Source organism: Panthera tigris, chromosome C1, assembly GCF_018350195.1.
Source record: "Panthera tigris isolate Pti1 chromosome C1, P.tigris_Pti1_mat1.1, whole genome shotgun sequence".
Taxonomy (NCBI): Eukaryota; Metazoa; Chordata; class Mammalia; order Carnivora; family Felidae; genus Panthera; species Panthera tigris.
Window position 1 is genome coordinate 93,035,424 of NC_056667.1, and position 21,649 is coordinate 93,057,072.

The 21,649-nt window shown below is 51.4% G+C and overlaps 1 protein-coding gene and 1 long non-coding RNA gene across 2 annotated transcripts in view; one reads left to right on the plus strand and one right to left on the minus strand.

Annotated features, from left to right (window-relative positions):
- The window catches only part of LOC122241551, a 13,734-nt gene extending 11,793 nt beyond the window's left edge, over positions 1-1,941 (minus strand). The window contains exons 1-2 of the long non-coding RNA XR_006221786.1: positions 1,557-1,941; positions 298-381 (exon numbers count right to left, since the gene is read on the minus strand). This is a non-coding gene — a long non-coding RNA (uncharacterized LOC122241551). The remainder of the gene's footprint in view (positions 1-297; positions 382-1,556) is intronic.
- Positions 1,765-20,003, plus strand: STRIP1 (striatin interacting protein 1). The gene is made up of 22 exons (XM_042998143.1): positions 1,765-1,965; positions 5,047-5,116; positions 5,805-5,879; positions 6,312-6,446; positions 6,526-6,646; positions 6,919-6,987; positions 7,928-8,034; positions 8,148-8,275; positions 9,338-9,520; positions 9,877-10,094; positions 11,269-11,334; positions 11,458-11,521; positions 12,803-12,874; positions 13,382-13,456; positions 13,666-13,763; positions 14,997-15,123; positions 15,330-15,430; positions 16,152-16,218; positions 16,768-16,872; positions 17,446-17,650; positions 19,034-19,226; positions 19,468-20,003. Exons 1-22 carry the CDS (start codon positions 1,786-1,788, stop codon positions 19,592-19,594), a joined length of 2,586 nt encoding a protein of 861 aa, XP_042854077.1. The 5' UTR covers positions 1,765-1,785; the 3' UTR covers positions 19,595-20,003.
- Positions 20,004-21,649: the final 1,646 nt, after the last annotated feature.

The window sequence follows — 21,649 nt, forward strand, 5'->3', positions numbered from 1 at the left end:
GCCAGTCTTAGACGTTGGCCCAACCAGTTACTAAAACTAGAAAGCAGTTATGTGTTGGGTTTTGTGGGATCTGCTGATTTTATCCAAGAACTGCATGGGTCCCTTTCCTGCAAATTCCTTCATTTTTCCTGTCACCTTGGCCCAGCCCAGCTTGGATGAAATGCTAATTTACCAAGTGTGTTACTGGATATGAAAAGAAACAGGGACAAAGGACAGGAAGATCAATAGGAAGAAGTAGCAACAGAGTGGCTTTAGATTCATTCATTATTTTACAGCAAAGACTTCTAAAGCACCTACTAGTTGGGACCCTGGTGGAAATTTCGCCAAAGCTGCATCACAGGGACTTTCTGGGAATCGAGCTGGAGCAGCAAAGGTGGCACTCTGGAGAGAGAAAGATGGAGAAAATGCCTTTAAGGACTTTACCACACAGTAGCAGGTAATTATGACACATCACCTCTAAGATGTTTAATGGGCATCTCAAATGTGACATGTCCAAAACTGAAATCTTGATCTTCCTCCTAAACCTGTTTTTCTTTCTCCCAGACTTCCCTATTTTAATAAGCAATACAACCACTCACCTAGTTTCTCAAACCAAAAATCTAGGACCCATCCTTTATTCCTCTCTATCCTGCTGATAGGATTCCAGCCTTTCACTAAATCCTGTCCAATCTACCCACACAATGTAGAAATATCATAACTACTCTGGTGCAAGCACCATCATTTTCATCTATATAATCTCCTACCCATTTTCATCTATATAATCTCCTAATCTGTTTACCCTCATCCACTCTCAACTCTCTAATCCTTTCTCCAAAAAAGCAGCCAGACTGGTCTTTTAAACATCAGACCATACACCTCCGTGGTTGACATACTCTGATGGTTTTCCTTTTCACTTAGAATAAAATTCAAAAAGTTTTCATGCCCTTCATGGCTCTGCATGTATCTGGCCCTCATCTCCTCCTATCCTCTCCCTAATCCCCTCACCTGCCACACTGACCTCAGGGGCTCTGTAGCTGGCCGGTCCCTCCACTTGAATTGTCTCCATGGCGCTTCTTCAGAACTCATTTAAAATCATACCCTCAGGCTTGTTTTCCCTGGGCATCCAACCTAATATAGCCATGCGTCCCATCATCACTGCCACTTCCTAATCTGTTACACTTCTTTTTGTTTCTTCTCAGCACTTACTTCTCTAATGTCGTATTTGTGTGCTCATTGTTTACCTCTCCCACTAGGTACTAAGTTATGTACCATTAGAGCAGGAACTTAATTTGTTCCCCATTCTATAGCACTGCCTGAAAGTGCAGGAAGCATTTAGTGTTTATTGAATGAATGATGAATGCATGTTTATCATAAATCTGTTTTATTGACTTATTCGTTTGTTCCCCGTATTTCCCCCAAGTGAATGTAAACTCCGTGAAAACTGGGATCGTGTCCATTTTGTTCACTATTATATCTCCTAACGTTTGGAACAGAGCTATAGCAGTGACAAGTGCAAAGCTATGTTAAAGAAGGGCAGGGGCAACTAAACTGACTGAGGGAGCTACGGGAGTACTCACAGATAAAACCGCACCTAAACCGGGACTGAAGGAGGTGAGAACCAAAAACACTGGAGAGAGAGGAGTCACGGCAGAGGCAATCTCGCGAGATGTTGGGCAGCCAAGATGGCTTCCAGCACTTGCCGCCACACTTAATATGGCGATCGGGGAAGTTTCCTGGGGGAAATCACGCGAGAGTTGTAGTACGCCTACAGTCCGTGAATTGAGCCGGGGGTGTGGAGCAGCCAAGATGGAGCCGGCAGCCGGCGGCCCCGGCCCGCTGATCATGAACAACAAACAGCCCCAGCCGCCACCACCTCCGCCACCGGCAACCGCGCAGCCTCCACCCGGAGCCCCTCGGGCCGGCGGAGGCCTCCTGCCCGGGGGCAAAGCCCGGGAGTTCAACCGCAACCAGCGCAAAGACTCGGAGGTCAGGAGCTTCGGGGGGCGAGGACGGCACCGGGCGGGCGGTTGCGAGGGGCCCGGGGCTGCTTTCGGGTTCCAGCTGGGCTTCCCAGAGGGTTGGACATGGCCCGGCGGAGGAGTTGTCATTTTACAGAGAAAGGAGCAGGAAACAAGGCTGGCACCCCCGGAGCCGGGGGCGTGAAGCCGGGGTCCCATCCCCGAGCTCCGCCGCTCGGGAGAACCTCCCGAAGCCGGCGACTGCTCGTTTGTTCCTCTGGGGCGGGGGCTGAGGGTGCGGCCTCGGGGCCCCAGCCCCTGGGGAAGCCGCTCCCGGTCCCAGTTCGGAGATGAGGAGTCAGTGGTCTGCGTGCGCTCCCAGGGGGCGGGCGGCTGCATCCCGACCCCTAACCATCTCTGTCCGCTGGTCCTGTGGGCTTTGCAGCGCGCGGTGGGCGGCGTGTGTGGGCTGGGAAGGGAGCTCAAAACCGGACGGAGCCAATTATCACTGATGGTACTACGCGCCCGGCGTTTTCGAGTATAGCAGTGGGTAACGTTGCCTATTCACTCTGACCTTAGCTAGTACAGGTCCTGGCCCTAGTTTGACGGTGCCTGATGCGTCCGATGCTGAACTGTTAACAGTCATAAATATACATTGTAAACATGCATTAGGGCTCAGCATTCCCTCTCTTGCTAGTGGGCTGTTCCTCTGGTTCCGGAGACACCGTAGTCGGGAGCTGACTAGTCACCTCACCCGGAGTTAAAGAATTCCTCCCACTGCCTCCCATTGTAGATTTCATGAATGAAGACACACGCGTCACAGCACTTTAGGGCTTCTTAATCAGCACGTTCCCAGAGTTTTTACCGTGAGGTCTCCACCTGAGATAACTCAGGGGCTGGTCAGCAGTGAGGCGCTTATTAATGATGGGGAATTCCTCCTTGTCCAAGCGCAGTGTCCCAGGTCCTACCACAGGGCGAGGATACCATCTTTAGATAGGTGAAATCAGTTCCTCTCAAGCTTTTGTATTTTGTTGGCGAGTGCAAACCTCTGGTAAAACGTGTCAGAATTTGCCAAGTCCAAAATGGAGGTACTTTAATTTTGAAGCGTATTATTTGAAAAAGCAATGAATCTGACTTTTTAGAAGCCTTTGCATTGTGGTGTGGTAGAGGATTATGAAAGTGGTGGGAGTGAACCTGCCTTCATCAGAAGAGGAGTTTTAGTTTAATGTTTATTTATTTTTGAGAGACAGAGCACAAATGGGGAAGGATCAGAGAGAGAGGGAAACACAGAATCGGAAGCAGGCTCCAGGCTCTGAGCTGTCAGCACAGAGCCTAAAGCCGGGCTCGAACTCATGAACCGTGAGATCATGACCTAAGCCCAAGTCGACGCTTAACCGACAGAGCCACCCAGGCGTCCCAAGAAGAGGAGTTTTAGTTTAAAACTAGCTGTGGAGGTGCCTGGGTGACTGTTGGTTGATCATGACTCTTGGTTTTGGCTCAGGTCATGATCCCAGGGTTGTGGGATTGAGCCCCGTGTCCGGCTCCATGGTGAGTGTGGAGCCTGCTTAAGATTCTCTTTCTTTCTCTCTCTCTGCCCCTCTCCCTTGCTCGCTCTCAAAAATAAAAATAAATAAATAAAACTAGTGATAAATTTTCCTAAGTAGCCACAAATGATCAGATAAATACCCTTCGATGCATTTAAATGTCTCTTTCTACCCTTTAATTTCCATAGAGACTAAACACAGGAAAGGCCAGTCAGTGAACATGTTCAGGCTGAGAGGCCTGTTTCAGTTCGTTTTCTTAGAGATCCTGGTGCTGTACTCAGCTCTTTGGGGCACAGCTGGAATCCGTGGGCTGGGAGCCTGAGCAATGCCTGGAGGACAGGGAGGCCGACACCTGATGAGCGCCCACTGTGTGCTACATAATTTTGATTTGGCCTAAAAACTTTGAAGATTGGGGCGCCTGGGTGGCTCAGTCAGTTAAGCGTCCGACTTCGGCTCAGGTCATGATCTCGTGGTTCGTGGGTTTGAGCCCCGCGTCGGGCTCTGTGCTAACAGCTCAGAGCCTGGAGCCTGCTTCGGATTCTGTGTCTCCCTCTCTCTCTGTCCCTCCCTGACTCATGCTCTGTCTCCTTCAAAAATAAACATTAAAAAAAAACCAAAAAAACACCTTGAAGATAGATTTTTGTCATTCCCATTCCATAAATGAAGAAACTGAAGCTCAGTAACTTGTGAAAGTGTACCTTCTGTTGCCTCTGATGGAGTAGAGTTCTTCATTTTTTTTTTTTTTTTTCAGTTTCTGTGGGTTTGTTATGTCACTTTGTGGGTGGTCTTTGTCTTCCCAAGTAGCTTGTAATTAAGCCTGAGGGCTCTACCTGTTCATCACCTCTTCTATCTTCCGAGCACCAGGCTTCCCAGATGGTGTTTCTCCTCCTCGGTGATCACCTATCCCCGTCAGTGAAAAGATTCTCTTTGTCAGATTCTCTCCTGTGTGTGGGAGGGAGACCATTCTGTTAGGCTGCTACCTTCTCTGTCTGTCAGTTCTCACTGAAATTTGAGAGAAGGGCAGGAAAGCTGAGAGTGTCAATACGCATTTTGTCCTGAGCTGTTGATGGCCTACTAGCCAGAAAGAAGTGAGCCTTCCGGAATCGTAGCACCATGTGGAATGGTACATTCACTGCACAGAACACATAGAAGCTTTGTGTTCATTCATCTAACGAGAATTTATTTGACTATAAACTCGTCATTCATGCCCTCATTCAGGCCAGGTAGTGTGCTGGGCATTGTGAAGTCATTGGTGAGCAGACTGGTGGACAGAGTTCTCGCTCTCAGGGACCTTGCACTCTCGTGGAGGGGCAGACACAAAACAAATACACGTGCCGGTATATAATGGTCAGTTGTAAGCGCTCTAAGGAAAAGTGGAAGGTGCTGTGCAAGGTCTTAATCGGGAGGCCTGAGCTAGCCCAGGAGGCGAAATGTGATAAAACCTCAAAGGAGTGGAGGCGGTGGTGTCTTGTAACCCAGCAGTGTCTCTGGACGCATATGTGTTTCTTCCTTTGGAAAATACTCACAATGGTCTTTTGCGTTACTCTCTCTCCTTTTCTCAAAAGGGCTACTCCGAGTCTCCAGATCTCGAGTTTGAATATGCTGACACGGACAAGTGGGCTGCAGAGCTCTCAGGTAAAGCATAGACCTTCATGTTATTTGGGGGTGTTTTTTCCCATATTGGTCTTTAATACAATTAAGAGTGAATGTCATTTTGGAGTTCATTTTCCCCCCTGGCTAGCCTAGTAATGAGGTAGATAGATAGATAAAACATGTTAATTATGGGATTCAAGCCTTGTATAGCTCATAATTTTGGCAAAGCACCTCTGTGCGGTCAGGTCGGTTGACCATGGCCCAGTCACAGATGGTGATGCTCCTCGGCCATCCACTGCCTGCCTGGCGGTGGTGTCTCCTAGGGCAGCAGGTCATGGGGCGTGCCGACAAGCGTGCCTGCATCTGTGCACATCTGTCGCTGCCGCTCATGTGTAACGTGAGCTAGCCTGAGCTGCTCCATAGTAGCCACTGGAGAGACACGTGTCCATAGTGGCAGTCAGCCTGTGGCATGGCAGGATCGATGTGCACTGGACTGGAAATGCCTGGATTTGTCTGTAACTGGCACTCTGATTGTCTGCTACAGGGGAAGTCAGCCCTCTCTCTGTCGGGCCCGTCAGAGCACTAAGACCCCCTTAGTAACTGGACAGGCCTGGAGTCACTGTGACCGAGGGACAGAATGGGGCTTAGAAGCAAATGCCTTACGTCTCTGCTATATATGAGGCCCCTACAGAACGTGGACATGGAGCTGATGGGGCTTTGTTCTTGACAGAGCTTTACAGCTACACGGAAGGGCCGGAATTCCTGATGAATCGAAAATGCTTTGAGGAAGACTTCCGGATCCATGGTGAGAGGATTCCCCTCACTTCTTGGTTCCTTTGACCCAGCACCATGAGGGCCACAGGGTTTCTCTTAGTCATCTGAGTGACTGGAGTCACCCTGGACTGACCTAAGAAACCTGCTGAACCACGGTTGTTCAAAGCCACATGTGACCTTCAGGGTGGGCCTGCTGGTGCTCTGGTGGTGGCTTTTCAGAGTGTGAGTATTGGGGGGAAATAACTTTTTATGTGATTGAAATTGCACCAAAAATAGCAGTGTTTCAGTCTGAAAACTCAGATGCATAGAGCAGCAGTGTGGCCTTACGCTGCTGTAAGAGAGTAACTTATCTTTCTGAGTTTTCTGATCTTGTGGCAGGCCTGAATTCGGGAAGTTAACATTGTACCTATTCCATTGCGAGGATTTTTCTGGGCTCCCGTGTAAGTGGTCTCTTGCCCTGCAGTAACAGACAAGAAATGGACTGAGCTGGACACCAACCAGCACCGTACGCATGCCATGAGGCTCCTAGATGGCTTGGAAGTCACTGCCAGGGAGAAAAGACTCAAGGTGGCTCGAGCAATCCTCTACGTTGCCCAAGGTACCGAGTGGGCCCCCAGGCACCCTGGCACCGCCCTGTCGGATACAGGGAGGGACTCAGCTGTGCCCTGTGTTCGCAGGCACCTTTGGGGAGTGTAGCTCAGAGGCAGAGGTGCAGTCCTGGATGCGCTACAACATCTTTCTGCTCCTGGAGGTGGGCACGTTCAATGCTTTGGTGGAGCTTCTGAATATGGAGATAGAGTGAGTTCTTCTGGGGAGCTTGAGTAGGGAAGGGGAGGCAGGGGATGAAGGGACAGAGCTTGCAGAACCAACTGCTTTTGAGAAGGGCGAGTGGGCCACATGGGGCGGGGCGGGGGGGGGGGGCGGTCCCAGCTCTGTTCTGGTCACGTTGAACTGTGGCCTCTTGGGCAGTCGTAACACACGATAAAGCGTTTTGTTCCCCAGCACTTGTCAGGGGAACTTTTCATCGTCCTTCCTGGAGGAGGGCCTGACTCCCCAATCTTCTCCTGCAGCAACAGTGCCGCCTGCAGCAGTGCGGTGAGGAAGCCGGCCATCTCCCTGGCTGACAGCACGGACCTGAGGTGAGCAGGCGGCGAGCCTAGGCTCCCCGAGGATGAGATTGGAGCAGGGGCAGGAGGGCATCCTCAGGTGTCCTCGCCACGTATGCACTCCTTCTGCACATGTTGACTCAGTGTGGCCCGTGGTGGCCCTGCTGAGGGCCCTCCCTAGGAGGGGCTCGGAGGAGACTCCTAAAGGAAACGTCGGGTGAAGCTGCTTACTAGAGCCGTGGCGAGGGGCGGCCTCCTGCCCGCGCTGCTGCTGAGACCTTGGTGGTGTGGTATTTTGTGTTTGGTGAAACACACGACGTGGTTCCTTGGGCTCCGCCTTCTGTGGGTAGCTCGACCCCCACCTCCTTTGTGGCGTTTTGTGGCCGCACGAGAAGTAATAGTGGCTGCTAAACAGTAAGATCACCTTCCCATTTCCGTGAGGCTTAGAATCTGTCTCTGTTTGGGAGTTTTCAGACTGGCTGTTTGTGGTGTTCCCCACGGTGGTTGGGGCACCGCCTGCTCGCTCCTGATTCCCGTGCCAGTGTGGTAACCTTTGCTTCTTGTTGCCTTGACTCTGCGTTGCTTCTTCTGATCCAGCAGCTACTTCCACAGCTCATGCCCACCTCTGTTTTTCCTGCTCCAGGGAGCTTAGGGCAGTAAATGCTTATGGCCGTTCTTGTTCATATTAATGCGTTCAGCAACCATTTATTTATTAAGCACCTGCTTTGAGTGAGCACTTAGCTCAGTGCCGGAATACAAAGCAGGGTAACATCTGGTCGTAACCTTAGCACTTGGGTGAGAAGGACACACCAAGAGGGGCCCTGTGAGACTCTCAGTTCTCCCCATGTCACAGCCGTCCGCCACCAACTAGCCTTTGTGCACGAGCTTTCCTCATGTCAGCTGGAATGTGAGGAAGCCAGGACGCCCCCTTGATTCCTCATTCTTCACCATTATGACTGGCTCTTGTTCCCAGGGTACTGCTCAACATCATGTACCTGATTGTGGAGACCGTTCACCAGGAGTGTGAGGGTGATAAGGCCGAGTGGAGGACCATGCGACAGACCTTCAGGGCTGAGCTGGGTAGGGCCCTGAAGATCCTGGCATCTTGAGGCTCTGCCCGGGAGCTGAGGCTGCTGGCCTGTGGGAGGGTCCTGTTCCTGCTGGTGGCCCTGATCACTTTGTGTTGCCTCTAGGTTCCCCCCTGTACAACAACGAACCATTTGCCATCATGCTGTTTGGGATGGTGACCAAATTTTGCAGCGGTCATGCCCCTCACTTCCCCATGAAGAAAGTTCTCTTACTTCTCTGGAAGACAGTGTTGGTGAGTACCCCCTTGAAGGGGGGTACTGTATATCCTTTTAAATGTTGAATTGTATGAAAATCTCTATATAAATTAACATGTAATTAACTGCTTTGGTTTAAAACAAAATAGCACGCTTGACTCACAGCAGGCAAAGAGGACTTGGCCCTTGAGTCAAAATAGATTGTTGGCTCCCTGACTCCTGGAGTCATAAAACACCTTCCCCCAGCCAGACAGGCTGCTTCTGAACCTGGCTGGAGTCAGTAAAGTGATTGGAAGCAGAATTAGAGCTGGTGTAACTGGGTCCCCTCAGTCAGAGGTCACTTGAAGGAAGCAAGAGCGAGCCCTGGGCTAGCGCCATCTTCCTCGGGGTGTGGTGTGGAGCCTGTTTCTGGCTAGGGAAAGAATGGCCAGCACCCTCGGCTTGGGGCATTGTCGGCAGCCGAGCTCGCCGCCTTTTCCACCTGGACGAGAGACCTCAGCAGAGAATGGAGCTGCCGTCGAGACTCCTCCTCCCCCTGGGGCTCATCTCCCTCTTTCCAGAGCAGGCCAACTCTGCAGAGCCAGGCTCGTGAGTTTAGGATCTCTTTAGAGTGGTGCGCACATTATATTTTGGTGAGACATCCTCTTGGTTCCTCACAAAGCCTCGCTGAAGCCAGAGACAAAAGCTGAATACCACTGGGGTTTGGCTTCTAGGGGGATGTTGGAGTATCTAATGATGTATTCCTGATTTGAATTTGAAAGACTGGTAGGTACAGCTTTGGAAGCATGTGAGTCACAGGCTTTTCTAGAAACCTGAAAGGATAGGCTCTTGAGTTTGCTTTTTTGGCACGAAGAGTATATATCCTACGTGCAGAGCTAAACCTGTGTGTGCCGGCTCAGTCAGCCCGCATACCTCCTTCCCTTGGTCTGCTTTCTCCACTCCCACGTTGGTGTCGCTGAATTCTCGTGTGAGTGGGTTTAGTCCCTGGTTCAGAGATTGATGCAGGTCATGGTGTCACGCATGCTTTCAAGCCTGACGCGGGGCTGAGGGACCCATTTGTAGATGTGTGACCCCGGCCCCGCCCCTCGTCCGCGTTGCAGTGCACACTGGGCGGCTTCGAGGAGCTGCAGAGCATGAAGGCCGAGAAGCGCACCGTCCTGGGCCTTCCCCCGCTGCCTGAGGACAGCATCAAGGTGATCCGCAACATGAGGGCCGCCTCCCCGCCAGCGTCTGCCTCAGACCTGATTGAGCAGCAGCAGAAGCGGGGCCGTCGGGAGCACAAGGTGAGGGTGACCGGTGTCCCCGGTGACTCCTGAGGGTCTGAAGGGGCACATCGCGTGGCAGCCTGATCCCCGGGTGAGTGGGGTTGTTGGAAATCCTCTCTGAGCAGCTAATCCAAATGAAGGACTCCAGGCTGGGGGATGCTGTGTCTCTGAGTGGACACTCACCACATGGCACTCTTGAGGTACTGCGGCAAGAGAGGATTTGTCCTCTGGGCCCAATCTTGACTTCCTCTCTGGTTTTTCCACTGCCCTTGGCTCTGCCTTCCACCTTTGTGTGTTATGGCTTGTCTAGCCTCCTTGCCCTCTTATGGTTCCTTGCTTGGCACTTGTCCGATTCCCCTTCCCTCTGTTTTCAGGCACTGATAAAACAGGACAACTTGGATGCCTTCAACGAGCGGGATCCTTACAAGGCTGATGACTCTCGAGAAGAGGAAGAGGAGAATGACGATGACAACAGCCTGGAGGGGGAGACATTCCCCCTTGAGCGGGATGAAGTGATGCCTCCCCCACTGCAGCACCCTCAGACTGACAGGCTTACCTGCCCAAAGGGGCTTCCGTGGGCTCCCAAGGTCAGGTGAGCCTCAGACACCTGGAACACTCCTGGCTCTTGAAACCAGAGGCCTTCCACCCCTAAGCCTGCCCCAGGCCTGAGTCACCACACGAGATCCTCTGAAGGGCCAGGCTGACCTTGGCTCTGGGATGAAGCTCTCTTAAAGTACCCTGTGTTGGCCTAGAGGCCTCAGGGTGCTGGCCTCGGACAGAGAGACCCGTGTATGGCTCTTGAATCAGTAATATGAATTAGCTCTTGGTTAGCCGTACTAATGAAGGGGAAATAGGGAAAAATGAGAACAAGGACACTTAACTGAACCCATCTCCACTCACCTTGGGGTTGTATGTGGTTTTTAACAGAAAAATTAAAGATTAAGGAAGTGCTTTAGATCCTAGGTAAGGTGTTTGAGATATGTATGCATAAATCAGGTGGGAAGGTACCTGGATATGAGTGGTTTCTGTTTAAAAAGTCACCAACTTAAGAAATAGGTGAGTATGTGAAAGGGCAATGCAGAAGTCACTTTTTCCATCTGAAACCCCAGTTTTCAGTGATCTGTGGATGGGATTACAATGCAAGTCTTCAGAAAACGTGACATGTGCTGCTTGTCTGAGGCAGGAGAACAGGACTCATATGAAAATATCAGAAGCGTATAGATCCAGTTGTAAAAACTTTACATATTTGAGAAATTCTTTTGACAAACTTGTCATTGGTATCTGAATGACATGTGCTTTAAGTTTGATGTGTCACCTTAATTTTACAGGTAAACTGGTTACATACACATAATACACTTTCAGGTTATTGACCCAACAACGTTATGAAGGACATTAAGACAGTGTGAAGATTTTCTTTTTTCTTTTTTTTACTAAAAAGAAAAACAGTGGGGGCGCCTGGGTGGCTCAGTCGGTTAAGCGTCTGACTTCGGCTCAAGTCATGATCTTTTGGTTCATGGGTTCAAGCCCTGCATCGGACTCTGTGCTGACAGAGTCTGGAGCCTGCTTCGGATTCTGTGTCTCCCTCTCTCTCTCTCTGCCCCTCCCCTGCTCATGTTCTGTCTCTCTCTCTGAAAAATGAAAACTTAAAAAAAAAAAAAAAAAAGTGGTGGGAGACCTTTTCTTCTGGCTTTGCAGTTTCTATGTTTTATTAACCATGGCACCTTGAAATAACTTTTAATAAAAACTTTGTTCGTTCTCTTTGGCAGAGAGAAAGACATTGAGATGTTCCTCGAGTCCAGCCGTAGCAAGTTTATCGGTTACACTCTAGGCAGGTGAGTGTGATCTGAGTTCCTTTTGAAGGAAGGTAGCGGGAGTGCACTCTCCTGGCCTCTGGTGTTTGTGGATCAAGGCGAGTTGATGTCCGGGCTCAACACAGGGCTTTCTTTATTCTGCAGTGACACGAACACAGTGGTGGGGCTGCCCAGGCCAATCCACGAAAGCATCAAGACTCTGAAACAGGTAGGTGGCCTTGGGTGAGCTTTTGGCCTACTTTGGTCCCAAGTGAGTAAAGTGAGAGCAGCCTGTTGGGATAAACCTTTTGAGATGGTTGTCTGCCTGAAGGAGCCTGGGGCGGGGGAATGGGTGGACCACAGCCATACCTTTAACACAGCTCTTTGTAAGTTTTACTTATTTTAGTTGAGTTCTTGTTGGGGACTTAACTGGGCCGTTATTAAAGATATACTTGAGGGGCGCCTGGGTGGCTCAGTCGGTTAAGCGTCCAACTTCGACTCAGGTCATGATCTCACAGTTTGTGAGTTCAACCCCGCATCAGGCTCTGTGCTGACAGCTCAGTCTGGAGCCTGCTTCGGATTCTGTGTCTCCGCCTCTCTCTGCCCCTCCTATCCTCATGCTCTGTCTCTCAATAATAAATAAACGTTTAAAAAAAAATAAAAAAAAAAAATGTGTTTGATAGTTGGGAGTTTTAAGGGGCCTGAGTTTTCCTAGCCTTAGTTCTAAAGCATTTGAGATCGAGAACTGGGCAGATGGAGATCAAAACACCAGCTTTACTGCTGATAGAGCTACTGGAGAGTGAGCCGTAAGAACATGGTAATGATATGCATCCCAATGCTTTACTTCCAGAATTAGGCAGCCAGGGCCAGGCAGGGCTGGAACTATGCTAAGCCTGGTTGAGGAGCAGAAGAGAGTCCAGGCTTTTTTTTTTTTTTCTAAAGAGAAGAGAGAAGGAGGTTGGGGTCAGAAAGTCCTGTTCCTCCTCCCATACCTGCCAGTCAGCAAAGTGAGGAAAGAGCGTGTGGGAAGAAGCAGGGAGGCCAGGAGTTTTTACACGCACATGTCTCTCCACATGGGAGGAGGCATCAAGAGTGGGGAAAGGATGTCTTCCCTGACAACATGTCGGCGTGTGAATGTCGGTATGTTTTTGAAGTGTGTGTTTGAGATTTATAGTACGAAGTGGGCCTTGTGCGGCTAGGCTTTTGAGTACTAGCTTCTGAGTACTTGAGTACTTGCTCCTGAGTACTTGATTCTCCCTTTAATAGTTTTTTCTTCTGTCTTTATAGCTATCTGAAAAAAACCCTTTCCCTTAGTTTGTGTCTAATGTGTGCTTTTAGACTGGTTTTAAGTATGTGCCCACTTAGAAAATATTTCAGGATTTGAGTTAGGGATCTTTGTGGTGACTTAGCCCTCTTTGAGAAGCTCGGGTTTGAGGAAAGTTGCCTGAGGTCTTTGCCAGGGTGCGGGGCTCTGGCCAGAGACTGAGAGGCGTTCCCTCTTTCTCTCCAGCACAAGTACACGTCGATTGCAGAGGTACAGGCGCAGATGGAGGAGGAGTACCTTCGCTCTCCTCTCTCGGGGGTGAGTCTGAGGTCTTCTTCAGCAGCAGCTGAAGCAGCTCCCAGGCACTGCCAGCAGCTCCCAGGCACTGCTGGGCCCAGACTACAGAGCTGCTCCAGGCCCCGTCTTCAAAAAACTCCCAGTCTCGCTCCCACACCAGGGCTGGCGTATGTCTAGGGTGGGGGTCAAGAGCACAGTCACCTGCCTCTGACTCCCGGCTCCACCACTCAGTAGGTGGCAACTTAGGCAAGTTACCAAATCTCTCTGTGCTTTAGTTTCCTTGCCTGTAGAATGGGAATGATGATAGTCCCTCCATAGAGCTGCAGTAAAGTTGAAGTGAGTTATTACAAGTATGGTGCCTGGCACGTGTAGCACGTGTAGCACGTGTATTCTTCACGGTTTGCCATTGTTACCGACATCATCATTTACATCAATACTTAACAGATTCTCCTCCAGCCAGCTAGCAAGCTGGCTCAGGAGAGCAGAGTCAGGACTGGGGTTTTGTATTTGTACCTGTTGTGTTACAAGGGAGAAGAGGAAGTAGAGCAGGTACCCGCGGAAACCCTTTACCAAGGCTTGCTTCCCAGCCTGCCCCAGTACATGGTGAGTGCTCCTGCTCTTGAGGTGTCGCCTCCTCTTCGTGAGTGCTCTGGGTCTGGGACCCCTCCGGTGCCCATCAGTACCTGCCATGGGACCGCCCTCCCTGCTACACTGGCCTTGAGAGGATGCCCTGCCAGTGTCAGCCCCTCCTCCCGCCCGCCCGAACACCTCCCGAAGGACCACTTCTCAGGCTTCGGTCTGCTGCTCCCCAGATCGCGCTGCTGAAGATCCTGCTGGCTGCCGCCCCCACCTCAAAAGCCAAAACAGACTCAATCAACATCTTAGCAGACGTCCTGCCTGAGGAGATGCCGTGAGTAGTATGCCTGTGAATGGAGCAGGCTAGGGGCCGCCAAGTAGAGGAGCCAGGGGAAGCGTTTTCCTCTTGGTCCCACTCTTGCTCGTTTGTTTTCTTTTTTTGGCTCAACTTCTCTGTAGGTTAAGTTTAGGGTGTTCCTGACTCAGAAGAAAGAAAATGTATCTATGGGATTAAATATTTGGTTTTACTGGTTGGGGAAGTGGCTTAGTGTGGTTGGCCTGGATTCTAGTGTAGACTTTGCCACTGAGTGAACTAGGGAAAAGTCATCTTCTCCTCTATAAAATGAATCAGGCTGTGTTCGACATTTCCTGAAACCTTCCCTCGAAAGCTGTCTGAGCAACACACCCAGGACCTGTGTTTAGCTTCTGGACAGTTTACCAGCCAGCAGCTGAACCTGAGCTGGGTATAGGATTCTTTCCTATTGGCTGGCTATTTGGCATGTGGAGTATTTGTGGATATCTCTAGCTGATAGTGAAATCCTTAGGGGTTCTTTTTCCCTGAGGCACTGACCTCATCGCTTTGATGTAAGAGTACAAAACAAGATCATTTTCTGCTTTGAGAAGGACCTGGGCTTTGATCTGACCTCCTTCCTGCGTGCCAGGGTGCCAGCTCAGCCCGGCTCCCTGGGGGCTTGGGGGCTGGGCCCCTTGAGTCTGGCAGTGATAGCTGCATGAGGGAGGAGGCAGGGATTGGCTACTACCAAAGGGAGTGTCCCAGAACACTAGGCCATCATGATGGTCCTTGGAAGAAGGGTCCCAGAGTCAAATATTAAATCTCCTCTTAGATTTACAGTGAGAAGTCCTGAATTAAGAAACCTATTTAACTCAGTGCTTCTTCCATTTATCTGACTCCAAAGCCCTTTTTTCTCCATAGCCTGAAACATCTCAGTGTGCTAGCGTTCCCCAGAATACACTTTGAGGAACCCAGGTTCATCTCATGGCAAAAGTGTAGGAAGATCTTGAAAAGGAGAAGTTCATTTTGGGAGGAAAAGCAGGGCAATAGGCTAAGAACGTGTTTGAGGCCCCCCAGGAAGCAAATTTTGCTGAGCTGGATTGCTTGTTGAGGTGGGTGGGAGGAGCCCTGGCCCTGATCTCAGAGATGTCCACAGGGTGGGTGGTGAGGTGGAAGCCTTTGCCTGGGGAAGGCTCAGGAATCCCATCTCTCCTGCGAGTGCCCAAAGGGTAGCGCTGCCCATGCTGGTGGCTCACCCGGAAATTGTGTTTCCAGCACCACCGTGTTGCAGAGCATGAAGCTAGGGGTGGATGTGAACCGCCACAAAGAGGTCATTGTTAAGGCCATTTCTGCTGTCCTGCTGTTGCTGCTCAAGCATTTTAAGTTGAACCACGTCTACCAGGTACCTGCCGGGCCTTCCCTTCTGTTCACTGGGCCAGGGCCTCAGGCAGCGCTGCTCCTCCAGCCCCAGGGAGGCCTTGCCCTTCAAACCCCCTTGAGCTCTGCATGAATGTTTTAAGATCCAGTCCTCCAACTAAGGCCTTTTATCACTGGAGGGAGGAGGGTGTGGTCCTAAAGGGCATGCTTATTTTTTTCTATTGGTTTCAGTTTGAATACATGGCCCAGCACCTGGTGTTTGCCAATTGCATCCCTTTGATCCTAAAGTTCTTCAATCAAAACATCATGTCCTACATCACCGCCAAGAACAGGTGATAAGGATGAGGGATCAGGAAGGGGTAGGGATGGCCAGAGGCCCGGCTGGCCTCTCCTGAGCTCATTCAGCACCTACAAGCTAGCACTCTGCCAGACATCAGGACACAAAGATGGACGAGTCATGGTCTCTGCTCTGGAAAATGCCGGTGTGTCAGGTCTGAGTCCAGCTAGTCTAGTGACAGGTGACTCAGTCTGTGCCTGGGTGGGAGGGTTCTCATCCTGGGCCCTCACTGTTGTGTGCTTCTTCGAGGACACTGGCCGGGCCTCCTGTTCTCTACGGAGCTCTGCCATGTGCACCGTAAGGACCCATCTGCTGACTCTACCCCTGTCCCCGTCGCCTGGTACCAGCTGTATTTGATGGTACACCGCAGAGTGAGCTGTGGGCCAGACGCCGTCTCCTTTAGGGGCTTGGCATACATTAATTGCCTAGAGAAATCTTCTGCTCCAGCCCCAGACTCATTGCTATTGGGAAAGCAGTCTCTCTGAACCTTACAAGATGACAGGCTGGTCCCTGGTCATAGAGGGACCGTATAAGTTCTCTTGAAACAGGGATTTCATCATCCTCTAGCTGGGGAAATGAGGGGAGTACAGGCTAGGCGGTCCTGCTTCCACTCCCAGCAAGTAAGGAGGAAGGCTGGGAGCCAGCCACGTCCCAGCTGTCTCTCCAGCCCCTATCTTTGCTCACGGTGGTCGCCCGGCTTCTCTTTCTCCCTGCAGCATCTCTGTCCTGGATTACCCTCACTGCGTGGTACATGAGCTGCCGGAACTGACTGCTGAGAGTCTGGTGAGTCACGCTGTTCCTTTGGCGTGAGGGGGGTGTTGGAGGGCCTGCCTCCCCCGATACAGAGATAGAGGGGCTCACAGATGAGGTCACCCGTTGGGTGCTGGCTTTTAAAGCACTGTAATTGCACAGAAGGGCCAGAGGAGGGACCTTGCAGAGTGGAAAGATTTGGATACAGGGAGTAGTTCATCAGAAGTGTGGTATTCAGGGGCTGCCGACCCAGAGCTCACCTGGTCAAGTGGTTTCCCTCTCCCACACTGGATCTCTGTGGGGCACAGCTCTGAGGAAGCCTGGGTGTGGGTGCCCCGGGTGTGGAGGCTGATGGCACAGCCCCCTCAAATCATGCTCCGTGTTTCCTGCAGAAAAATTCTAGGGGACTCCCTTATCCCTGCCAAGCTCTGGGATGGAAGTACCCTGGGCTGAGGAGAGGAGAGGGCTGCCGCTATAGACGAGGAGAGAGCTGGCAGTTCCGAGAGAGGTGTGAGGGCCTTGGAAACCACTGAGCACCCTGCAGCTGTGAGAGTTACAGGCATTCCTGGGTTTTCCCTGCAGGAAGCAGGTGACAATAACCAGTTTTGCTGGAGGAACCTCTTTTCTTGCATCAATCTGCTTCGGATCTTGAACAAGCTGACAAAATGGAAGCATTCGAGGACGATGGTGAGCTAGTACAGTCAGCAGGCACGCAACTCGGAGCTCAAGGCAGAGGGCCACACTTCGTGCTGTCCCCTCCCAGGACGTCCGTGGAGTAGGCTTGCTGCTGCCCTATACCCTTCTCACTGGACTCTTCCTGTAGCCACATCCTTGCATGTTAATGGCTGATGCCTGGCCCCTTGCTGAGTTGAACTAGAAGCTAGAAGAGTCTCGGTCATGGCCTGAAACGAATCGACACTTAGAGAAGGGATTTTACTACATTCTCTTAATCTCCATCAGTAACACAACCAGGATTCTAGGAGTTTCCCTTAACCTTGAGTCTGAGGACGCCTTTGGAGTAGGGAAGTCCACGAATCCTCGGAGATTTTACGTATATGCACATAGGAACATTCACAGTGAGAGACTTCACGGCTTTCCTCAGATTTCACAATGACCTGTGATTTGGGCAGTGGGGCGTCCATGCCCGGGAAACCCTCTCAGTCTGGGGAAAACTGGGATGGTTGGTTACCCTTAACCCTAGAAGGTGGTAGTGCAGGAGTTTTTCTCTGCCCTCAGCCTGGTCCTCGTGCCTCTTTCCAGATGCTAGTGGTGTTCAAGTCGGCCCCCATCTTGAAGCGGGCCTTGAAGGTGAAACAGGCCATGATGCAGCTCTACGTGCTGAAGCTGCTCAAGGTGCAAACCAAGTATCTGGGACGGCAGTGGCGGAAGAGCAACATGAAGACCATGTCCGCCATCTACCAGAAGGTGCGGCATCGGCTGAATGACGACTGGGCGTACGGCAACGGTAAGGCTCTGGCACAAGCTGGGCCGGGCCAGGGGGGTGGGGGGGTTAGGGGTGACAGCTTTCCAGAACCCCGAAGAATCTAGTTCCTGCTTTTGTGGCCTCAGGATAGGAGCTCCAGGAAGGACTTTGAGAAGCTGCCTTGACTTGGTGCCTGTGATCATCCCCCAGTACTCTCTTCCTCCCCCTGAACTAGTTCCTTTTCCAGAAACTCTCACAAGACGCTCTCCCATCTTTTCTCTCCTCACTACAACCTTCTTAGTTCTGGCCACTGAAATTCCCACAGAGCCTGATGGCTTCCTTGCCCCCAGTTTCTTCATCGGTGCCTCAAAGTGTGCCCCAGTGATCTTTTAAAATTTTTTTTTCTTTATTTTTGAGAGGCAGAGAGAGACAGAGCAAGAGTTGGGGAGGGGCAGAGAGAAACGGAGACACAGAATCCCAAGCAGGCTCCAGGCTCTGAGCTGTCAGCACAGAGCCCCATGCAGGGCCTGAACTCACAAACTGTGAGGTCATGCATGACCTGAGCTGAAGTCAGATGTTCAACTGACTGAGCCACTGAGACGCCCTGCCCCAGTGATCTTTTTAAAAAGCATATCTTGTGGGGCTGACTCCCCGAGTGAAATCCTTTGTTAGCTTCTGATTTCCCTTAGAATTTGAGCCACACTCTTAAGGCATGTGAGGCTTGCCCAGCCTCCCTTCCCCTCCTTCATAATCTGATCCAGCTTCTCTCCAGCCCAGCCTCTGTCACACACAGGGATCTTGGCACATTAACCACGTTGTCCCCCACTTTTCTTGCCCCTGGCAGGAAGCCTCCCTCATACGCCTCACTGTTCGGTATCTGTATGCGTCCCTCCCATCTGGGGGGCTCCCTCAGCCTTCAGGCAGAGTGGGCTCTTCCCGGGCTTTCCTGAGTGTGCTGCCACACCATACCATTCTAGCCCACAGCCCCATGGCCAGGTGACCACATCTGTACCCCGATGCCCTGAATTTGTGTAGACCCAGCGTGGCCCCCAGTCCCTGGTCAGGGAACTGAGGGAATGAGCAAATGAGGGAATCTGCAGTTTCCTGCCATTGATCTCAGAGAGCCAGGAGAGTGTAACTTTCAGAGAAGTATGTCATTCCATGGCTCTCCCTGGCTGGGTCCCCCTAAACTGCAGTGTGGCCCCTTTCCCTGTAGATCTGGCTTTTCTCTTTTTACCTGAGTTTCCTTTGTGTCTAAGGAAAAAGCCCTGTCAGTCTTCCCGAGGATAGAGATTGGAGGTCTCTGGCTCCCAGTTGACAATCAACATTTCAGGCCAGGGCCAGCCTGGCCCCAAGCTCTAGTGAACCCAGGGGGAGCTGCCACGAGCGCTTGGCCCCTGAACGTGTCTTCCTGCTTTGTCTCAGATCTTGATGCGCGGCCCTGGGACTTCCAGGCAGAGGAATGTGCCCTCCGTGCCAATATCGAACGCTTCAACGCCCGGCGGTATGACCGAGCCCATAGCAACCCGGACTTCCTACCTGTGGACAACTGCCTGCAGAGTGTCCTGGGCCAGCGGGTGGACCTCCCTGAGGACTTCCAGATGAACTACGACCTCTGGTTAGAAAGGGAGGTCTTCTCCAAGCCCATTTCCTGGGAGGAGCTGCTGCAGTGAGGCTCCTGGGCAGGGGACTGACTGCAAAGGAAAGAAGGGGTGATCTGGAGGTGCCCCAGGGGCTGTCCCAGTTCATTGCCGCAGTGCTCCCACCTCCCTCCAGGTGGCACCACAGCCCCACTGTGCCCTCCCTAGGCCCCGCTGGGCTTGTGGGTGAGTCAAATTTGGCCCTTCATTCATTCCCAGCGTCCTGCTCAGAGCAGCGAGCTCTCTGCGTGGGATCCTCTCTTCTTCACTCATCCCCACCCTCTTCTCTTGGACGTGGTCGGTTGCGGCTCATTTCTCAGTCAGCCCAAGGCTGGGAAAAGCCTAGATGGGCTGGGACGCCGTTGCATCTGAGTTGCAGGGGCCACACTGAGGCTCTTCCTGAGACACACACATCCTTGGAGTCTCAGCCGGCCGAGGAGGAGGGCTTAGCATTAGGCCAGGGTCAGAAAGTCGGAATCTTGGTTTTGCTTTGGGGGGTTTCTGATGTCACTCCAGCCTCCTGCTTTCGTCCCGAGGCAATTGCAGAGGCTCCTACAGCTGCCTCAGTACTTTGGTTTTGGACAGGGTTGGGGGGTAGGAACGGAAGCTGCCCTTAACCAGAGGTGCCATTTTTCCTTTTGGCTTGCAGGGGTCTGTAAATACCTATATATAAATCTCTGTGTATTCTCTTGTGTCACGTTGGGGTTTTTAACGTGTTTGTGTATTCTGTTTACATTAAAAGGAAGCAAAAATGACCCCCATTGCCTTGTCTGCAGGAAATACGGTCCCTGAGTATCTATAAGTCCAGAAAATGGGTTTTCCTGCCAGCATTGATAGGTCACCCGCTTGTTCCCTGCCAGGCTGCCTGCCTTTGCCACCTGAGGGGGAGGTACTGGGGGAGTTGGCATTTATCCAGATCAATCCAGGATTGTTCCAGCCCAGCTCAGGGCTCTGGGCTGCTGAGGTGATAAGTTGTCCTGTACCCCTGTGTTTGATAGAGTTGCAGTAGGAGCCCCAGGCATCTCCGGATCGCTCTCCTGAGGGGGCCTCAGCCAAACCAGTTTCAGTGTTAGGGAGGGGGAGGGGCTAGGTCGGCTGCTCTGGGCCCTCGCAAGGGTAGGTGGTTGGGACTGAGAGGAAACTTCTTTGCCCAGAGCCTGGGGAAGCAGACCATCTGGAGTCAGCCTCACAGTGGGAAGGAGTGTGTCTGAGGGCCCAGGAGCCCGCCTCGCTGGGGGAAGAGGCAAGGACGATCTCTGGGAGGTGTCGGTTTGCAGACCCTGGAGCCTGCACCTGGCCTTGTGATCCTGGGCACGTCTGCTTCCACCTAGTTTGATCTTGAGGCTTTGTTTCTGATGCTTATGAAAGTACTGTTTCCTTTCCAGAATGACTTAAAAGGTCCCTTGTCTTACCTTTAGGCCATGTGTACGGGATCTTAAGTCTCTTGACTTATATAGGAAATGTACTCTGGGGAAAATCTCCCTCTCGTGGGTTCTTCTGTTCAGTGCCTGCTTGGCCTGGGTTTCGACTGAGCCTCAGTGCAGGCCCCAAGCTGGGCTTCCAAGAGAAGCCTGATGTGCCAGCGTGGTTAGGAGCAGCAGAGGGGAAGCGAGCACTGTATTTTTTCTGTAAGTCACACAGCCTCTGATAGGAATTCCCTGTGACTGATCGACTTTTTGCCCCTAAGCAACTTGCACAGGACAAGGGAGTTTGACACAATTCGTGTGTGCGTGATGCATTTTCTGCTGTTTCATGCCAGGACCAATAGGAAGTATGCATCATGAAATTTTAGTTTGGGTAAGATAGATTTTCACATTCGTACTCCACCAGGCAGCCTGGCTCACTGAGCCAGCTTGTCTGACAGCTTTGCTTCCTTCCCCTTTTTTGATTTCCCCATTCTCCTCTGAAGCTTCCCTTAACCAGAGTTGCCATTTTTTCCTCTTGGGTTGCAAAGGTCTATAAATGTCTATATAAAAATTTGTGCGGAAAAGAACACAGGATATCAAAGCTGCAAGGGCCATAAAGCCCGGGTGTGTGGGAGGATCCACACATCTGTAGGCCCAGGGCCTGGCCTAGGAGAGTAAGAGCCTTATCATAGCTGCAGAATGTGCTAGTGGTAGATTGGCCTTTCAAATCCAAGCTTTTGTACAGAAATGTCTTTTGGAGCAAGTGGCCATCCACAATCTCTGGCTTCATTTCTCATATGGGTCCTGAGACGGGCAAGGTATGTGAAGATCCTTTGTAAATGGCTGAGTTATATAAAATGTTGATTATTGCCAACCAGGCTCAAGGTCCAGTGCTCCTTCAATCCACTGAGGGATGAGTTACCCCATGGCTTTATCACCCGAGGGAACTGTCCCCTGTTAATCAAGAGTTATCACTTACTGAGGGCCAGTTAGGT